Raw genomic sequence first — 21,646 nt, 5'->3', positions numbered from 1 at the left:
AAAACAGAAATTAAAGTACATTATGCTTTAATTAAAGTACTACTACCAAATCAGTGAGAAGGTACTTTCTTCTGGAATAAGAGTTAGCAATAACCAGGGCACTATTCAGGCAGCTGTCAGCCATCTTCCCAGTACTCAACTTGCCTTTCCAGCTCCTCATTAATAGGCCATGAAGTGAAGGACATTTATTGCCTCATTAACCAGATAATCCCATAGACACATCTTTAATGTTGTTAATCAACCTATAAGGCTCTCATTTTTCTCCTCCAGAGAGCCCTTTCTCTGTCAGCATTCCATCTTCTTCGCCAGAATGACAGTGGGTCTGAGATTTTTAGCCTATTTGCAAGCTAACAAGTTAGCCTATCACAGTTTCATAGATGCTGGTAAAAAGACATGAGACTCCTGTGTCAGGCACAAAGGATAGTTTATCACTGACAGCCGTATCATTAACCCAGAGTATCAGCATTTGGACCACTTCCCTGATCCTCAATTTCCACGGGGAAATATGGAGATGACCAGTAAGCCTTCCTGTACTTTGCTTAGAAGAGACATTATTCTACTGAACTTTAAACAAATCTGCTTTTTACTTTAGAAAGAGATACTGTATCTTCCTAGGTTATTTGCGTTATTTGCTTTACAGACATCCTTGAAATAGTAGTCCAGAATATATTTCGTGCCTCTGCTTCAAAGATACGCAGAAAATGTATTTAGGATAATTGTCTCCCAGCACCTTAAAGTTCAGGTATCACAGTAATGCTGACCTCATAATGAGTGTAGTTTTATTGGAGAATTTTAGTTTCTTTCAGGATTGTGAGAGTATAATGAATAATGTTGTTAATTATTGGTTGCCAGTTATTATTATCTATGATGGACTTGTTTGCAGAAGTCTTCAATTCCTTTTTTGCCTTTCATTCTCCTCTGAAAAGATGTAATTGTAGTTACAAATCTTGTATTTTTTGATTCTTAAAATTCTGTACAGTGTCAAGCCCTCAGTGCACTAGAATTCAGTTCTTTCCTTGGGATAGCAATGAAATGCTTTCTTAACTGATACTTGTTTTTTTCTTAGAATCTGTGTTCATACATACTGAGCCTTTCTCCAGGAATATACTCTTCCTAGAAGCTTTTGTTTTAGCTAGGATATTTAATTATTTTCCTTCTAGAATCTTAAAGGGCAAAGCCAATTTTTACCAGCTATCATAAATTACTATCCCAGTTGGAAGAATTTTTATCAACATACAACTTTTGTTTCTTCCCCAACCTATTCCTAGGGAGACTGCCCGTCACACACTAGATGAGATGAAGTCTCTATGTTCCTGTCTGCAGGGATTGATAGATAGTTGATAATAAATACAGTTTGTTTATTATTATTATCATTTGCTATACATTTTGTGGATTTGGCAGTAATATAAATAGTAAACCTGACACATGAATACAGTTACCTTATTTGTGACAAGAGTGACATAGCAGTGCAGTGGGAAAAGGATGGTCTTTTCAACAAATGACACTGCATCTGTTAGATATCTGTAAGGGAAAAAAAGTATTTTGACTTTTACATCACACCATATACAAAAGTCAGTTACACATGGGCTGCATACGAAATAATAAACTATGATAATAAACATGAAATAATAAACTAATAAAGCTTTTAGAGGGAAACACAAAGTCATCTTTGTGGCCTTGGAGTAGGCAAAGATTACTTGATTAGGACATGTAAAAACACTAACTCCAAAAAAAGAAAGTGAGCAATTGGATCAAATTTAACATCTGGTTTTCAAAAATATGTCATTATGAGACTAAAACAGAAGCCACAGAGAGGGGAATGAATTTGTAATACATGTGTTTGACAAATGATTCATTATCTGCAAGACCCAGTGGGCCAGGTACCTGTTTTTATAAATAAAGTTTTATTAGAACTCAGTCATAGACATGTATTTATATGCTCTCTATAGCTACTTACAGACTACAACAATAGAGTTTAATAATTTTAACAAAGACTATGACCTTTAAGCCTGAAATATTTACTGTCTGACCCCTTAAGTTTGCTGATTCCTTCTGTAGATAGTACTATACTGGCTTGATTACTGTAGCGTTACAGGGAGTTTCCTTTCAGATGGTATTAGTCTTGATTTTTGTTTTCCTAAATAGGTTTAATTCTTGTAAAAACTTTACAATCAGCTTTTTAATTTGCACAAAAATGTCTATGGGGCTTTTAATTGGAATTGTGTTGGATCTGCAGGTCAACTTAAGGAGAATTGATACTTTAATGATAATTGAATCTTCTGATCCATAAACATTGTCTCTTCATTTATTTAGATTTTCCTTAATGTGTCCTCGTAGCCTTTTGAAGTTTTCAGTGTGATATTTAATCCCAATATTTTGTATTTTGGGATTGTAATATAATGAGTATTTTTTAAATTTCCAGTTTATTTTTGTGTATTATGTAGCAACAGTGTTACTTGACTTTGTATTGTGACTTCAATAAATTATCTTTTTCCAGTCACTTTTTTGTAGATACTCCAAGATTTCAACGTATAGGGTAATATCTGCGAATAAAGACAGTGTAACTTCTTATTTTCCAATCTGCATACCTTTTATTTCTTTTTCTTATACCATTTTGTACTAGCTAGGATATTAGATACAATGCAGATGTCATTGGTGAGAATAGGAATTCTTGTCCTGTTCATAATCTTAGGAAGAAAGATTGAGTAGTTTATCATTAAATATGACATTAGTTCTAGAGTTGTTATTTAAGTAGGAGTCATGTTTCGTCTTAGTTTGCTGAGTTTTATTTTTTTGTCATGAAGAGGTGTTGAATTTTTAAGTGCTTAGTTATGGTGTGTCTTTAATCTCCTGTAATTTGGAATAGCAAGTTAACCAACATTTTTTAGTTTATTTTGTACCTTTTTTATAGATTATCTTTGAATTGGATTGTATATCCTCATCAGGTTCAGATGTTGCTTTTGTTTTGTCAGGAATACTACATAAAAGATGTTTTCCTTATAGTGTATCACATTAGGAGGAATTTGGTGTCATTTTTTTCCTACTCTTGTGGTAGAATATGTGATTATGTGGTGTCTACCAGGTCTCTATACTCTAAAGTTATCTTTCATTTTGAATTAATAAGTACTTTGTAGGAAGATCAAAGTAATCTTTTTAAAGGATTTAGTAGATTATGTAATTTCTCTATTCTTGTTCTCCCTATAGTAGGCTTCCTATGTGTTACATTTAGGATAATTTTCAGTATCCTTACCATGGTCTACAAAGAGCCTTCCAAGTTTCTGCGACTCATTGTATGTGATACTTGTTTAATTGAGACTCAACACATGCACACACATCTGGTGCAAAAGTTTCACAAAACAGTACTATCCTTATTGTATGAGATGTACTCTAATATTCTTCTGTGGTATTTTAATGAAATCAAATAGAAAATCCAGTTCTTGATCTTCCAACTTGATTTTGCTACCAGTATGGAGACATAGTTTAAAAGAACACTGCCATCCAGTCCTGATTATCGTATTTTTCACCATTTTTTCCTAGTTTGCTTTTCTGGATTGTGTTTTGCTTTGTGTTTTGAGACAAGTGTCACCAAGGCTGAAGTGCATGCTCACTGCAGCCTAGACCTCCCAGACTCAAGCAGTCCTCCTACTTCCAGCCTCCTGAGTAGCTGGGACCGCAGGCACATCCCACCACGCCTAGCTCATTTTTGGATTTTTTGTAGATATGGGGTCTCACTGTGTTGCCCAAGCTGGTGTCAAACTCCTGAACTTTCAAGTGATCTTTCCACTTCAACCTCCCAAGTGCTGGGATAACAGGTGTGAGTCACAGCGTCCGGCAACTAGTTCACTTTTCTTTAGCTACACTGGCCATTATGCTGTTCCTCAAACCTACTGAAACATGCTTTTCTCTTAGAATCTTTGCATTTATTATTATCTCTGCCTGAAATGTTCTACCTTTTCTCACTGTTTCCTTTATTCCTCTTGTTCTCTTTATTTACCTCTGCTCACATTGTCTTCTGTCCCCTATTAAAACACAACCACATTATCTATCTTCTCACCTGCTTTTTTTCTCTTTTTTTCTGTATGGAACTTTCTATTTTCTTATATGTATCTGTGTATTTCTTTTATCTGGTAACATTTATATGTATCCTCCACTGGAGTAGTCAGTAAAATGTTATGATACATCATAGTTGAGACCTAATTTGATAATTTTCAAAAAAAAATGAAAAATACCAGTTTTAAAAAATATTTCTAAGTAATAGTTATTGTGGCTTTTTAAAGTAGAAATTTAAGTGCATTTCCACCAATTGTATTTTATACCACTTAGCTAAGATCTGACATCTTCCTATGCTTCAGTCTCTAGTCAAGGTAAAGAGATACTTAAGTATATAGGTAATTTAATGGGTGTTCAAACAAAAAAATGCAACCCAGGATTTTATAAGATTTCTTTTCCATATTTTTTTAGACATCAATTTTATACACAAAACACACAGAAAACTTATCTACACAGCTTAACTGACGAAACTAGACTGTAAGCATATTTATAGTATGTGAGTTACCACATCTGAACTAGTGCCTACCCAGGGATGCACACTCTGGTGGTTAATAGTCGCTTTAAAATGGACTTTGTGAGAACATGCAGGTGGTGGTGAAGAACGAGTTTGGAAATACATCTGAATTTAAATTCTAGCTACCAGTTGTTAGCTTCTTGACTTAAATCTCTGAACCTCTCAAGTTTGAGTTTCCTCTTCTGTTAAATGGGATCATATTCTTAATTCTCAGGTAACGAAGATTAAATAAGGTAGTAAATACAGATCAGCTAAATACTTCATGCATAGTAAGAACACAGTAAATAATTCTAACAATTTATTCTATGTACAGAATATGAATTTGAAATTAAAGTTTTAATCTGGTATCCTAATACACACTTTATTTCTGAGTGGATAAAACATTTTTATTAATATTATTTTTTAATTTAATTTGGTATTAGAAGTGATTAAAAGTCGTCTAAATGTCTTCACTTTGACATTTAATCTTCAGAAGTCTTTAATTGCTAAGTGTTCTACAAAGAGAATAATAAGACAATGAATTGACTATTTGAAATACATGTCAAATTTTCCCTAGAGAATATTTTACTCTAATATTTACTCTAAAGGTAATTCAAAGGTAAATATGACCTTTTCTATAGTAAACATAAGAGAAGAAATGTGGAAGTATATTTTATTGCCCAAAGGATTTATGGAGTTCAGAGCTGTTTTTCTTTTTCATGCAGTAAGATGTTTAGTTGGTATTAACAAGAAATGAATTTTCCAAATGAGTAAATTGCCTAAATGTTATTTTTTTCCGTTCAAATACCAAAAATATTTGAAGCCTTCTTTTTCCCCTTGAAGTCTTACTAAAATGTATTATTTGCCCAACATCTTACATAAAGCATTCTGAAGAGAAAGTAACATTTTGTTGATGGTTACATATCATCAGGATGAACATTAATTACCACACTGTGTATTTCTAGGTAATTACCATTAGAGGTATTTGAATTAAATGGGAATCTTTACCTACTTCATTTAAAAAAATGTCTTGTGTTTGTTTCCACTGCTCATAAGCTATTGGCTGCTTCATCTCACCTCTGGCAGTGCATGTACCCAAAGCAACCATCGTTTTCTTTCTTGTTTGCTGTCCTGTTTTACTCTTGGCTACCAAGTTGTAAACTCGATGGAATTTTGTTCACAGTCAGAATATATAGTTCTCTAGTGAAAAATGGGTTTTGTTTCACCTGTTCTTGACTCAGGAACCTTCTGAACATCTTGTACTTTTTTCTTCCAGGTAATGGCGCATGCTAGATAATGGATAATGTTTTATTTCCCCTGTTTTATCCACTTCAAATTATGATGCAATATCTTTTTGTTCTTCATATGTTTTTTTCTTTTTCTCATATTGGTATTTTCTGTGTCTATAGGATTATACAGTAAGTATACTTTGTGCTTTTTATCACACTTCATTTTAATTCACTTAATTCACTTAGCAAAACTAGTTATTTTAGTCTCTTTACTTTTTAATCTTAACTGTACTTTCCTTTTGTTTTGGAAGAATTCCTGTTACCTAAACTTGTAGAGGTTGCAGGCAACAGAGAAAACCTTTGGTTATCTCAAGTCACAATGTGAGCATGTATGGAGCCTATGAGGAACAGTGGAAACAATCTCTTCAGATCTCATGGATAGCTAAGGTCATTTAGGAAACAAATGCACTGGCAAGTCAGGCCTAAAGGAAATGTGAAACATTGTTTAGAAAATAGCACAAGTTCTGATGACCAGGCGATCTACTTGCCTCTTGATAATCAACTTGTTCTCTAAGTCAGTTCTGTGCCATTATGATCACATTGCCATCTTCTGCATTTGCTTCTACTGAGCATACTTCTACTTATTGATCGCTCCCTTCCTTTCTACATCTTATCATGGTTTCTGCTTACTGTACTCCCTAGCTATGTCGTCTGCCTGTCTTCTTAGCTTGAATTGTTTATTTTTTGGTATTTAAACTTCCTGATCAAGAGGACTTTATTGTTTTGTGTAACCACCATCCAGTATGAGAAAACGCTTCATCATAGCCATTTTATAAATCAGTGGATTAAAGATGGTTAACTGTGGATTAGATACCAACCCTTGATTCTGTTAGCAGAAACCAGGGAAGTGGGTTCCTATAGTACATGGGTTGGCTACTTGTATATTTGGAACCTCTTGTAGACATTGAATTGTCACCAGTCTGTTGATTATAAGTTGAAATCCTAGGCCTTTTAGGCAAGTTAATAAATAGTGATCAAGGAAATTCCTGCTTTTGCCTAGAATGTAGAAAGTTGGAAAGATTGTCATGCCCATTGTAATAAAATAATGCTGGATTATCTATGAAATCGTAACTTTTTAAAGACTCATCAGAAAGCTGAGCTTACAGGGCAGCCAACAGCTTAAAATCTAAGGAAAAGTAAGTGCCGTCAAAGAGGGATGAGATAGGGACACTGGTTCACCTGAACATTGAAGGGAGACAGGAGGACTGCCATGTAAGTGGGTAAGAAGGATTCAGCTAACAGATTGCCAGAGACGTGGTGTGACCCGTAACAGTCAGCTGGCATTCACATACATGAGGGATGTTGCTCACACTTACAGGATCTTCTTTATGGACCTTGACCAGGTGCTAACAAAAAAGACTGGAACAGGGAAGGACATTAGAGAAAGCTATCTTGCTGGTTCACAATTGGATTAGAGGGGAGTGTTCTCTGCTATGGGAAAAGTATGAAGTCTTGCCTACACTGTTTTTTGTAAGTATCAGCAGCCTAAGCTGCTGAGGGAAAAGCATCAAATCTTAGCTTCCCAAGGGTTCAGAAGAAGACCCATTGCAGCTAGAGGAAAAGATAAAAACCTCAAAACACCATCTCCATGCCTTGACGAGGGGCAGAAAATCATCCTGGTTATTAGAAGTCTCCTACCACTGGGGGAGGGCAGTATCACTGAAAAAGCTCAAACCCTGAAACTGAGGTCACAGAGTACTGAGGCTGAACCAGACAGCAGAGAATGCTTTTCCTTGACTCCCCAACCCACATCCCCCTCACCGTCAGGCTAGGAAGCACATCAAGCAACAAGTAACCACAGCCTACCACTAGAGAGGGACTAAGAGCATAGACTGTCTCTGAGGTGAACATGCACAGTGAAGGCCTAAAGCTTGGGATGGAACAATACCATTGAGGAAAGTACTCAAGCAAAACTGAGTAACCTATGAATTATAGTGGAACTCAGAAAGTTAAAACGTATTTTGTATTGAATGAAGATGAAACGTGACACACGTGGAGTACAGCTAAAGCTTAGGGGGATATTTACAGCATTACATGTTATACTAGAAAAGAAAAAAGTGCCCCAATTTAGTAGTTTAAGCTTTCACATTAAGAAACTAGAAAAAGAAGAGCAAACTAAATCTAAAGCAAGCAGAAGGAAGGACACTGTAAGGATAAAAGTGGGAACCAGTGAAATTGAAAGCAGGAAATAATAGAGAAAACTAATAAACTAAAAGCTAGTCCTCTGAAAAGATCAAGATTGATAAGTCTCTAGCCAGACTGAGGAAAACGAAAACACAAAGTATCAATGTCAGGAATAGCACTTAGAATGTCAACAGAGATCCTAAAGACACTAAAGGGTAACCCATGAAGTCTTACGAACAACTGCATTTCCATGTATTTGACAATTTATATGGAACAAATTTTTTAAACTGCAAAATTACTGAAGTTCACTTAAGAAATAGTTGAGACTTAGCCAAGTGCGGTGGCTCATGCCTGTAATCCCAGGGGAGGCCGAAGTGGGTGGATCACGAGATCTGGGGTTCAAAACCAGCCTGGCCAAGATGGTGAAACCCCGTCTCTACTACAAATACAAAAATTAGCCAGGCATGGTGGTGGGCACCTGTAATCCCAGCTACTCAGGAGGCTGAGGCAGAGAATTGCTTGAACCTGGGAGGCGGAGGTTGCAGTGAGCTGAGATTGTGCCACTGCACTCCAGCCTGGGCAACACAGCAAGACTCCATCTCAGAAAAAAAAAAAAAAGAAAGAAAGAGGTGAGACCTTATTAGTCATATCTGTTGAAGAAGATTAAATTTATTTTTAAAAACTTTCCAACAAAGAAATCTCCAGCCCCAGATGACTTCCCTGGTTTATTTTACCAAATGAAGAAACAATACCAATTCTCTACAAACTTCTAGAAAGTTAGAAAGGAACACTTTCCAACTTATTTTATGAGGCTAGCATTACCCTGATACCAAAGACATTAAAAGATGTGAAAACAGGAAGAAAAAAAAACTAATATCCTCCATGAATACAGACACAAAAATTCTTAATAAATCCACCAATAAGTAAAAAGGAAAGTTACATTATGACCAGGTAGGGTTTATTCTGGGAACTCAAAGCTGATTTTGTTATTCAAATATCATCAATCAGTATAATTCACCATATCAACAGACTGAAGAAAAATATTTGATCATCCCAGTAGTTGCAGAAAAAGAATATGAAAAAAAAATCGTTCGTTTATGATAAAAATGCTCTGCAAACTAGGAATTGAAAGAAACTGCCTCATCAGAAACCCAGGAGTTAACACCATACTTCATGGTGAAAGACTGAAGGCTTCTGTAACAACTGGGAACAGGCCAAGATGTCTGCTCGCAGTACTCCTGTTAAGCATCATGCTAGGAGTCCCAGGCAGGCAATGAGGCAGGAAATAGTAGTGAAAGGCATAAACAGTTATCAAGAGATTCTGATACCACCATGAAAAAAATGAAACCAAACACCTTTTAGGCATTGTCTTAAAATAATGCTCATGTTCAGTTTCTTTATCCACTCTTAGCTTGGACTCTTTGAACGGAAATGTAAGCTTGTTTTCCTTTTGTGGCATCTGTCCAACTTAAGAAGTAGCAAACATCTGGCAGTGGCATAATCTTTATTTTATTTAGCTGTATGAAATACTCAGTTTTGAAGTAAAAAATAGGGAAGCTAGAATTTATTAAGTAAAGTGAGTATCACATAGTCTCTTACTACATACAGAAAGAAGTAAAGAATTCAACAATTCTTGCCAGGCACCAGTGGCTCACACCTGTAATACTAGCACTTTGGGAGGCTGAGGCAGGAGGAGTGCTTGAGTTGAGTTCGGGACCAACCTGGGCAACATGGTGAGACCTCTCATCTCTACAAAAAAAAAAATTTAAAAATTACCTGGGCGTGGTGGTGTGTGCCTATAGTCCCAGCTACTCAGGAGGCTGGGGCTGGAGGATTGCTTGAGCCCAGGAGGTCAAGGCTACTGTGAGCCATGAATGTGCCACTGGACACCAGCCTGGGTGACAGAGTGAGACCCCATCTCAAAACAAAAAAAAAAACAAAACAATTCTTTACATATCTCATTTTTTAATGGGATTCGTGTGTCTCACTGTAAATTATATGTAGTTACTGCCATCAAAAAATTGACTAGTTTGTTTACTTTGGATTTTAAACTTTAAGGTACTTGGTTTTGAGTATATGTTAAAAATCCAAATCTTATTTGAACCATGACTTTGTCCCTTTTCAGGGGCAGATCCATTTACTGAGGAATATATGCATTATAGGAAGATACAAAATTGAAAGCAATAAGCATACATTTGTAACCACTGATAAAAATAGAGTTTATATGACAAAATGACGAGTAGAACAATGAATTCTGTATTTCTCATTTTTGAAATGGTGCAAGAGTATAGAAATTTGTCTCCAATATGCTGGGATTAAGTCGGAATAACTGTATGTTATTTTTATAGCTGTTTACACATTTCTGAGACATAAAATTGTATAAGAACTGTGAGCTACAGGAATATTGCTTGAAAGCTGCTATGCTTTCCTGTTAGTGTTACTCATCTCATTCTTAAAATTTGAAATGCCATTAATATACAAAACAAAATATTTTAAGAATGCTGGAAGGGTAATAATTAACATTAATACTTATTAAGGGCTTTCCTAGACAGGTAATAATCAACGTGAACACTTATTAAGTTCTTTCTAAGTGCCAAGCTTTGAAATATATTGTTTACTCATCATAACAATTGTGAAGTGAGTATTATTATTACCGTATTTATAGGGTGAAAAAATGGTTTAAATATCCTACCCAAAGTGATAGCTATCATCTTCAAAGAGCATATAAGTGAAATGAAGAGACAGACTCTATGGGAAAGGTATAAATAACTAGTTGCAATACATGATTTCTTTTTATTAGCATTAGGGAAAACTTGGAGGAGAAGATGCCATTCACATATGGCATAACGTATATAATGGACAGGATATGCAACGGGTTATTAAAAAAAACATGAATAAAGGAATGGGGAAATAGGGAAGACAGTTTTGTAAATTGCGATCCAGTTTTCCTAAATGTTATGTTTTAAGGAAAGTAATAGTGAATATTGAAAAGTATGCTGGGGTCAGTTGTTGAAAAGCTTTCAAAATGCCATTTAAGGCAATTTGGACTTTTTTTTTTTTTTCAAACATTGGAAAGGTATAGGGGGAAATTGTTGAGAAACTAAGATTTCTGGAAGTGAGAACTAAAAGGCACAGAGAACTATGTACTTAAAATCTAGAAGCTCTTGACCCTAATTACCCTCTGTTAGGTTAAGAACCTAATTATGAGATTTTTGCCTTACAAAATCTTCAGCCAGTTATTCTAACTGTAAAATAGATAAGTCCCAAATCTAAAGATAGATTAGCCTTGGTGAAGATATTACAAAAATAATCACTTTTTACATAACATTCATTAAAAAAAAATTTCTCTACAATATGAGGAAAAAAAGGCAGACTTCTAATTCTCAAGAAGAATTAGCGTTGTGAGATGGGTGGTATGTTAGGTTGCTGATGTTGCTGCAACAGATTGCTACAAGTTTAGTGGTTGAAAACAACACAGATTTATTCTCTTACAGTTTGGGAGGTCAGAAGTCCTAAAATGATTTGTAGGGACTACATTCATTCTGGAGGCTCTAGGGGAGAATCCATTTCCTTGCCTTTTCTAACTTCTGGAGGCTGCCTCCATTACTTGGCTTATGGCCCCATCCTCCATGACCAAAACCAGCAGTATATCATCTTATAATCTCTGTGTATCCCCTTGATTTTGTTGTTATCTCACCTTCTGTGTCTGTGGCCCTCCTCCCTCCCTAAGAACGCTTTTTAATACATTGAGCCCACCCACATATTCCAGGATAATCTCTCCATCCCAGGACCTTGAACTTAATCACATCTACAAAGTCCCTTTTGCCATAGGTAACTTGTTCACAGGTTCCAAGGGGTTTAGATGTGGACATCTTTGGAGGACATTATTCAGCCTGCCACAGGTGGTATGCAAAAATATTCATCTAATATGATTAGTAATTTGATAGAAGTAACATATATGATGCTGGGGTTCTCAGAATTAAAGCAGCTCATATAACCATGAGAGTGGGAGAATTCTGGGAGCAACTGATGGTTGAATTGAGTCTTAGAGGATAAGTGGGAATCTTATCAGGTTAAAAAATACAAGGAGTCCAAACAGAATGCCATGTCAAAGGTATGGCAAAGACAAACTGTATGAAATTGCTAGTTTCATAATTAACAACACTTGACACAATCGTCATAATGGAAATATGTGTAAAGTAAGTGGCTGCTGAAGTGAAGAAACAGATATCTAAGTCAGAGTGAGGGACTCATAATAAGGCACCTACCTTCATTCTCATCCTCTTATTTTCATGATTGATCTCCCGTGGTGGTCACCTTTCACTTGGTGGCTCAAGGTCCTCTGTTCTTTTCTCACTGCTGTCTCTTCAAGTATGGATGGACCAGAAATCATTCAGTTATATCAATCCTCATAATATTCAGTACATTCTTTAGGCACTTGGCTCATGAAAGTAGATGTGTTTTTGTGAAAATATTATTTTGACTTTTATTTTAGCTGTTGTTTTTCTTCTGTGAAAGCCCTTGGTTAAAAAAAAATAGACTATCAGAGTTGGGGTACAGGGAAGAGAGCTGAAGCAGTGTAAGGTCCATCAAACCTTATAATAATAAAAGCCCAGTTAGGTAGTGGTGACTCTGAAAATAAACCTCTTTTATCCACTGATCATCAGGAGTAAGGAGGGAAAAGAAATAGTCTATGGTCTCTGTGTGCTGGCCTTCTCCCCTTGCTTTGTAGAGAGCTAGCACTGGCTCTACTCAAAAGCCCTATTTCCCTGACGTTGCTGGGGGAGCAGAAGGTGGGTTGCTCTGACACTGTATTCTCCTGTGACCAGTAGCTTGTGTTGTCACAGCTTTACCAATAATAGGTCCTCTTGCTGGAGAGCCACTTCACAGCTTTCCCTATTGAATTCAGGTCAGGTCTCCACTTCTTACTTTAACCCAACATTTTACTGTTCTCCAGTATGCTCGCAAACTCGTAGAATCAATTCAGTATTTATTAAATACTGCACGTATTTTATATTTTCTACATTTGATGTGATTTTCGTTGATACTCTGTTTCATATTTTCAACTCTGATGATAACATTTCTCATAAAGAAGACTATCCTTACAACATATCTTCATTTAGAAAAAGTAATTCTATAAATGAAATTCAGTAAGTTTCAATTTGATAATTTTGTATTAAAATGAATTTCTGTAGGCATCAATATTGCAATAACAATTATGTGTTACAATAACAAATGTTGACATTATTGACATATTGACATTGATACCTTAAGCAATATGTTAAAGTAAATAATTTATAAACAGATGTGAGTGTGAATTCCAGCATTGTGATATTTCTCTTTAGCCTAGGACAAGTTACTCAAGCTCTCCAAGCCTGTTCTTTCATCCCTTAAATGAAGATAATAATAGCCTTGTGTGTTGTTGAGAAGATTAATATTTATAAAATGCCTGGCATGTAGAGTGTGCTCATAAATTCTGGTAGTGTCATTATTCCTAGTGATTATTACAAGTAAGCATTAGTAAACTTCTATATTCTATGGTTTAAAAATAGTCTGCTTATAAAATTGGTGCTTTATATCAGCAGTCTCCAACCTTTTTGGCACCAGGGACCAGTTTTGTGGAAGACAGTTTTTCCATGGGCCTGTGGGAGCTTGGTGGATGGTTTCAGGATGAAACTGTTCCACCTCAGATCATCAGGTATTAGTTAGATTCTCATAGGGAGCACACAGCCTAGATCCCTTGCATGTGCATTTCACAATAGTGTTCACGCTGCTATGAGAATCTAATTCTGCTGCTGATCTGACAGGAGGTGGGGCTCAGGCTGTAATGCTCCCTTGCCTGCTGCTCATCTCCTGCTGTGTGGCCCAGTTCCTAAAAGGCCACTGGCTGGTACCAGTCTGCGGCTCAGTGACTGGGGACCCCTGCTTTATATCATGTTTTAAACTATTTACTAACAGGTAAGAGGTAGTATATCGCATGGTGATTAAGAACATATTAGACTCTGGATCCAAATTTCAGCTCTATGACTTATTGCCAGGCTGATCATCGACAAGTTACCTAAATGCTTTGTGCATCACTTTCCTCAGCTTTAAAATGAACGTAACAGTAGCAAATTTATCTCAGGGATATTATGAGGAGTCAATCAGATTAAGTATATAAAAAGTATGAAACAGTTGCTGACACTTAATGCTGGCTGTCAGCCTCTGCCATTGTTATTGTTGTATTATTAATGTGTTGTTGGGTAAAAAAAAATTTTTTTAAATCACTTTTTAGGTGAATCTTGGAAGCAACCAGTACCTTTTCTCTGTCATAGTGGATCCTAAAGAAATGCCCTGCTTCTGTTTACGCCATGATGTTGATGCCCTACTCTGGCAACCACACTCCAGCAAACAAGATGATATGTGGGAGCACATCGCAACTTTCAATGCTTTAGGTATAAAGCAAACTCTTTGACATTTTCCATGAAATCAAAACTACAGTCATCATTCATTTAAAGTTCATTCCTTTTTTTTTCTTTTTAATTTGAGCTGTCCTGATTACATTTAGATTGATTTGTGCTATGATTTGTTTTCTTGTACTAGCGGATGAGTGTTAGCACTGTTGGAACATTTAGACTAATCTGTTTTTATGCTTATACAGAAGATCAAGACAGAAATGAAAGTGGTTATCTAACCATTTGAATTATTCTAATAAGTCATTTGCTTTTTCTAATTCTGTAAGCCATATGATACTGGAGTCTGAACAAGGAGCTTGATAATACCCTACATGGAACTTGTATTCAAGTTTCTTCAGAGTAATCTTCAAAAACATCATAGAATTCCCCTAAGGTATAATGCACATTAGGAGACATCTTTTGTCAAAATTAAGACAAAAGAGAGCCATTATAATGAAAACACTTATGGAAAGCGGTGATAAGCAGAAATTAAATTTATTTGGTAGGATAAAAGGAAAAAAATCAGTTTTAAAATTAGGGCTTGAAAATGTTTAAACTACTTAATTGTAGATGGATGCAATCATTGATTTTTTGTCAAAATGCATTAGTATTGTGTGACAGAAATTTTTTATGTGAATTAGCCACAGTTATTGCTTTATTGAAAGGTTATTTTAAACTGGCAGCAAGAAGTGAAAGTATGTATTTTGATGGCTATATATGCACAACCCTAATAATAGAAGAAATTTATTAATTATCTCTTATAGTTAATAATATAGGCTGCTAAACTGGTTCAGACACCAAATGGATTTTTATGACCTGAAGTACAAAGTTTGGTTGACTAATTTAACCATATAATTTTTAGCCTCCCTATTATAATGCTATTTTTTAATTATCTATACTTTAGTCAGAAGAAAGCTCTATCATATTATCTTTAGATGCTCAGATCTTCTATTTGTATCCCCAGATCCCCTATTATAGAGGAAGTCTATGCTTAATTCTAAGTTAAATCAACGTTACATTAGATATGTACTCTTGAAATATATACATTATTCTGTCAAGGTTAGCCTGGATAGCTACTTTAAACTATTTAAATAGGTATCTAAATCTTCACTTTTCCCACTTCAAACCCTGCTTAATTAAAAACAATACGGATCTGCATGTGCTCAGTAGTTCCTTTGCTTATTCATTGTTTGATGAGATCTCAATTTTAATTAGTGTTCTTTTTTTTTTTTTTTAAGTCGGAGTCTCGCTCTGTCGCCCAGACTGGAGTGCAGTGGCGTGATCTGCGCTCACTGCAAGCTTCGCCGCCGGGTTCACGCCATTCTCCTGCCTCATCCTCCCAAGTAGCTGGGACTAGAGGTGCGTGCCACCACGCCCGGCTAATTTTTTTTTGTATTTTTAGTAGAGACGGGGTTTCACCATGTTAGCCAGGATGGTCTTGATCTCCTGACCTCATGATCCGCCCGTCTCGGCCTCCCAAAGTGCTGGAATTACAGGCGTGAACCACTGCGACCGGCCTATATTTTTATTTTACATGATCTTAAATACCTAACATGTACTAACCATGTCACAATCTGAAAATCATAATTTATATTTCGGAACATAAATGTTGTTTTAATCCAAAAAGATACTTTTTAAATGTGTACATGAATTAAGATTAAGGATTTTTTCAGTTTAGAGACTTGAAATTATTTTTTAGGTTATAGTGGTCAACATTCTACTTCTGGGGCTGAAAGTACAACAGAATCCGGTTACAGTGTTGGTATTGTTGTGTAAAAATATCACTAACATTTTAGGGATAATAAGAGAATGCATCACGAATACTAGTACATTCAGGGATACATTATGAACAGAAACCTAAAATAACTTTATGATGGTATCCTATACACATTTTCCAATTTATTTAAGAGGAAAAAAATGATTCTGTGATGCCATATCTGTAATTCATGAAGCTAAATATTAAATTGGCACTTAAAGATATTTGTCATGTAGTTAGTGTTTTAGATTTTAGAATTTTAGTGTTCGAATTATTCATGGAAATTAAATGAAACTATATTATGCTTTTCTTGAAGAGAGGAAGCCATATCTGTTTTGTTCCTTAAGAATTAAAGTTGTATTTTTGTACCAGTTGGGAGAGACTGATTGTGGCTAATCATTAATGATTCAGAATTTTATACCTTACGGTATATATTTTACTTGGGCATTTTAATTTGTAATAAACATTGCAAAATATTAAATGTGAAATCATGATTTTTCCCCTTCTGTTTAATATATAGGTTTTCTTTTGTTTGTCTCATATTCTTGGCAGGCTATGTCCAAGCATCAAAGAGAGACAAAAAATTTTTTGCCTGTGCTCCAAATTACTCCTATGCAGCCCTTTGTGAGTGCCTTCGTCGAGTATTCATCTATCGTCAGCCTGCTCCCATGTCCACTGTACTTTACAACAGAAAGGAAGGCAGGCAAGTAGGACAGGTTGCTAAGCAGCAAGTAGCAAGCCTGGAAACCAATGATCCTATTTTAGGATTTCAGGCAACAAATGAGAGATTATTTGTTCTTACTACCAGAAACCTCTTTTTAATAAAAGTCAATACAGAGAATTAATTATTCTAACATATTGGCTTCTTTGTACTGGAAAAGTTTTCAGTGGTACGTGGAGGTCTGGACAATATACTATAACCTCTTAAGTTTTAATGTGCTAAATATATCTTGTATGATTTTTTATTTTTTAAATAACATTGGAAATATATTCAAGAAATTATGATTCTCTAAAGCTATGGAATGAAACTGCAGATTTAGAGAACATTGGTTTCTGTAAAAAAAAAAAAAGTAAAGATAGTACTAGCAAGTATACTTTTTAAATAGGCTAGAATCTCATGTTTTATATGAAAGATGTACAATTCAGTGTTTAAAAATAAAAACATTTATTGTGTACTCTGTTCATTGATAAGTTGCTATAGTCTGTACCTATAAAATGTACAGGATAATAGTTAAATGTTGAGTATTGTACATATGTATTTAAATGGATTGAATAACTGAGTCTACATGGAGGGAGAAATGTTAGAGGACAGCAGTCCTAATATTTTTTAAGTTTATTGAGAGACTTCAATTATTATTTTCAAATTAAGTACAGCTTTATGTAACTTTCAGCCAGTTGCTCTGCCACAGACATAGACAGAGAGAGATAAGATTTCACATTATCCATCACTGTGAAACAAACCACACCAAAACTCAGTGGTTTAAAACAAGGACATTTATTATTTTTCACAATTTAGTGAGTTGGCTGTCTCTGCTTTACAGGGCCTCTCAGCCTCCAGAAGGCTAGACGGGTGTTCTTTCCATAGTAGAGAAAACATCCTAAGAGAGCAAGCTCCAATATGCAAGAGCTTATCGATCCTGTACATCTATCATATTTACTAATGTTCCATTGGACAAAGCAAATCACATGGCCAAGTCTAGAATCAGTATGAGGAGACTACACAAGCTGGCAGATAGCGGGTGGTATGATTCATTGAGGGCCACTGATGGAACAATCTACCACACAAGGACAAATTATAATTTATCCTTGTAGCTCTCTTTATTTTTCTAACAATTTAAACAAAATAATCCTGTTTATATGTTACACTTTTTTGCCACAAATTTTGTTTTTTCAAACTTATCTTTCCAGGTTTGTTTTAGTATGTATGTACCTGGAAAGTTTTATTACTTTTTATAACATTTCAAGGTATGTATCTTATATAAACCTCAAGTTGGATTTTATATTTTAATAAGGAAGTTAAGACCTTAATTTAAGAGGCAGAAGATTAAGATAAGAAATATAAGATAGAAAATATTTTTGCTAACATATCTTTTGCCTGTCTGGGCAAGTATTTGACTCAACTAAATTTTAATGAATGAATGTTTGAGAGACGGAGAGGAGGAAAAGAGATGAGGATTACATACATGTTCTAAACCCTTTGTCAGAATGCAGTTTCCTAGAGAGTATTGGGGTGCTAGGTAAAAAGTTAGGAAAGGTCCTGAGGACTGGTATTGACAATTGGAGTCCTAATAGTACTCTATTAGTATTAGGAAAGAGAGACTAGGTACCAAACGTCATGAGATCATAGACATAGAAAACTGTATAGTAACCAAAAACCAAACAGTAATATTTCCAGAACTTTTTAGTATTGTTGTAAAACTTCATGAAACAAAAGACCATTTAAATAGTGAATTATTAAAAATCTTTATTATGGGAAAGTAGATCTACATTTTCGCTAAAATTTTCCCCAAAGATAATAAATATCTTCTTAGGGAATGTAAGAAAAATGTATAATAAAAATGTGGTGCTTAATTAACCATGACTATGTATATATTGCAAATATTAGTAATCAGTATTCTTTGTGCATGTGATTTTTTTGCATGATTAATGTTGAATTGAAAGCTCTCAGGATAATTAATCCTAAATGTTGTTGCATGTTGACGTATTTTAGCAGATGAATAGGCCTAGAGCAGTGATTTCAAGCTATTTTCTTGAAATGCTTCAGGGATTCCATAAACATTTAACTCAGCTTAAACAATGTTCTAAGATACATATACTTAGAACATTGAGGTATATACTACAAGTGCTAAGAATGTAGTACCTTGTATTTTTGTTGATTTTTATCATGTTATAAATAGGAATTTATAAAATGTGTATGATAGTAATAAAGTAGTATTTTATGTGTTTTGCATATAAGAGTCATTTAACAATATTTGCTCTTTTAACACATTTAAGCATCAACTATTTACCTTAGCGTGATTTTTTCAGTATTAAGGATAATGTATTACTAAGGATAAGGAGACAATTTACATTCTAATTATTTTCAGATAAAATTTCTTTTTAGGGAAAAAAAGAGGAGAGGGTGGCATAGAGTGGTTGCTTTCCTGCTAAGGAAGTCTGACCAAAGCTGGAACCTTGGAGACTACCCGCAAGAGTCAGGTAGAGTAGTTGCCAATGAGAAGAGTTAGAAAAAAGAATCAAAGTGTCAAGAAATTAGGAGTGGTTAACAGTGTTAAAAAAAAAAATACTCTTAAAGTACATTCATCACATTTCTACATAAAAGGGAAATGACTGTACAGAACAAGTTAAACCATCATTACACAGGAATTTCAGACATTTTGTGTTATTAACTATAGAAAAGAACAAATGGTAGGTTTATGTATGGCAAGTCATATAAGAAGGCAAAACTTTTACTCATCACTTATTATTACTGGAAGAATATTCTAGTTACTTAGTAGTAAGTGTGTCTTACTGAACAGGTAATAATAGGTGAGCTGGTAAAAAAAAAAAAAAAAAAAAAAAAATAGGCCTAATGATGGAAGTATAGAAGTAATAAAGCAAAGAGAAGGAAGGCCTTCTAGAATTGGTAAGAAAGAATAAATGCACAAAAAGAGCCAAAGTAAAAGGTACCCAACCGGATATCAAGATATATCATGAAGCAGTAAAAAGAAGTGGCGTCATTGCATTAGTAAACAAAATAGACAAACATTTAATCATCCTATACTTACAAGAAGAAAATATCTATATTCTCAAGGTTGAGAAGGCTTCTTAAGATCCAGAAGGCAAAAATATAAGAGAAAGGATCGACGAATTTGATCATTACAAAATGTGAAATTTCTTTATGACCTACTTTTGGTAAAAGATAAAGCAACAGACTGAGAAAAGATATGTGACTCATGCATAATACATGAATATTAAAATCTAGAACAAAGAACTATCATTTAATAAAAAAGCAAACAAATTATACAAAAGGAAAGCAGACAAAAGATATGAACAGTTAATTCACAGAAAAGAAAATAAAGATGGTCAGTAAAGCTACAGTAATCAAGACAATGTGGTATTGGCACCAATTCTGACAAATAGATCCATAGATTAGAATAAAGAGTCCAGTTAGAGACTCAGACACATATGGTCAGTTAATTTTAGTCAGAGATATTTCAATGAAGAGGGAATACAAAATGCAGAGATAATTTGATGGAGAAAAGATACCTTTTCAACAAGTGGCGCAAAAACACTTGAGTATTCATTTTTGCCTTTATGATAGCCTAAATAGTGGCCACCCAAAGATATCCAGTTTCAATCCCTGGAACATAAAAATAGAACCTTATGAAGACAAAGAGTCTTTGCAGAAGTGATTATAATGAGGATCTTTACATGGAAAAATTTTCCTGAATTATCTGGGGTGGACCCTAAATCTAATTGCAGTGTCCCTTATAAGAGAGAGGCAGAGTGCGGTTACAAGCACAAAGAGGAGAAGCAGCTTATGTGAAGATGGAGTTTAAAAGGCCACAAACCGAGGAATGCTAGAGCATGCTGGCAACCACTAGAAGCTGGAAGAAGCAAGAAATAGGTTCTCCCTCAGAGCCTCTGGATGGGGAATGGCCCTGCTGACACCTTGAGTTTGGTCTTCTGGCCTCAGAACTGTGACAGAATGCATTACCACCAAATTTGTGGTAATTTCATTACAGCAGCTATAGGAAACTAACACAGGCTTGTATCAGAATTTACTTAAAATGGATCATGGACCTAAATGTAAAACCTGAAACTGTGAAACTTCTAGCAGATAACATAAAGGAAAAATTTTGTAAGGCTGGGTTAGGCAAAGATTTCTTGCATGTGACACCAAAAGAGAAAACTGATAAATCATACTTCATCAAAATTAAGAAATTATGTTCTTAGAAAGGCAGTGTTGTGACAATGAAAAGCCACAGACTTGGAGAAAACATTTACAAATCACTATTTGATAAAGGACTAGTATCCAGAATGTATGAAGAACCCTCAGAACTCAATAATATAATAATCAAATACATAAATTTTTTATTGGGCCAAAATATTGAACAGATACACAAGATGAATGGCAAGTAAGCATGTGAAAAGGCACTCAACGTTATTAGTCACTGGGAATGTGCGGATTGAAAGCACAATGTGATATCACTACATAGCTATTGAAATCCTTTAATTGAAGACTGACCATACCAGATGTTGGCAAACATATGGAACAAATGGAGCTCTCAAACACTGCTGTTTGGAATGTAAAATGGTAGAATCACTTTTGAAAAGAGTTTAGTGGTTTTCTAAAATGTTAAACATGCATCTTCCATGTGACCCAGCCATTCCACTTACCCGTTCTTTTACCTAAGAAAAGTGGAAGTATATGTCTATTCAAAGATTTGAACAGAGCAACAGCATTCATAGCAGTCAAACCTCAGAATAAGTCAAATATCCGTCAACAGATGAAGGG

At 35.0% G+C, this 21,646-nt stretch overlaps 1 protein-coding gene and 1 long non-coding RNA gene across 3 annotated transcripts in view; one reads left to right on the top strand and one right to left on the bottom strand.

Annotated features, from left to right (window-relative positions):
* NUDCD1 (NudC domain containing 1) overlaps nt 1-17,957 on the top strand; it is a 91,131-nt gene extending 73,174 nt beyond the window's left edge. The window contains exons 9-10 of one of the 2 annotated variants that reach the window (XM_003903073.4): nt 14,231-14,390; nt 16,699-17,957. In XM_003903073.4, coding sequence (XP_003903122.2) covers nt 14,231-14,390; nt 16,699-16,991 — 453 coding nt within the window. In that variant the 3' untranslated portion in view covers nt 16,992-17,957. Of the gene's footprint in view, nt 1-5,952; nt 6,016-14,230; nt 14,391-16,698 lie in introns of those variants that run through there. The other variant, XM_017962232.3, reaches the window with a different exon arrangement.
* Nucleotides 834-12,320, bottom strand: LOC116276398. The gene is made up of 3 exons (XR_004185901.1): nt 12,225-12,320; nt 1,440-1,521; nt 834-918 (listed from the first exon to the last, which is right to left on the bottom strand). It is a non-coding gene; the product is annotated as an uncharacterized LOC116276398 (long non-coding RNA).
* Nucleotides 17,958-21,646: the final 3,689 nt, after the last annotated feature.

This window comes from Papio anubis, chromosome 8 (genome assembly GCF_008728515.1).
Source record: "Papio anubis isolate 15944 chromosome 8, Panubis1.0, whole genome shotgun sequence".
NCBI lineage: Eukaryota > Metazoa > Chordata > Mammalia > Primates > Cercopithecidae > Papio > Papio anubis.
The sequence above is the reverse complement of the archived record's forward strand: the minus strand, read 5'-3'. Positions and strand labels throughout refer to the sequence as shown.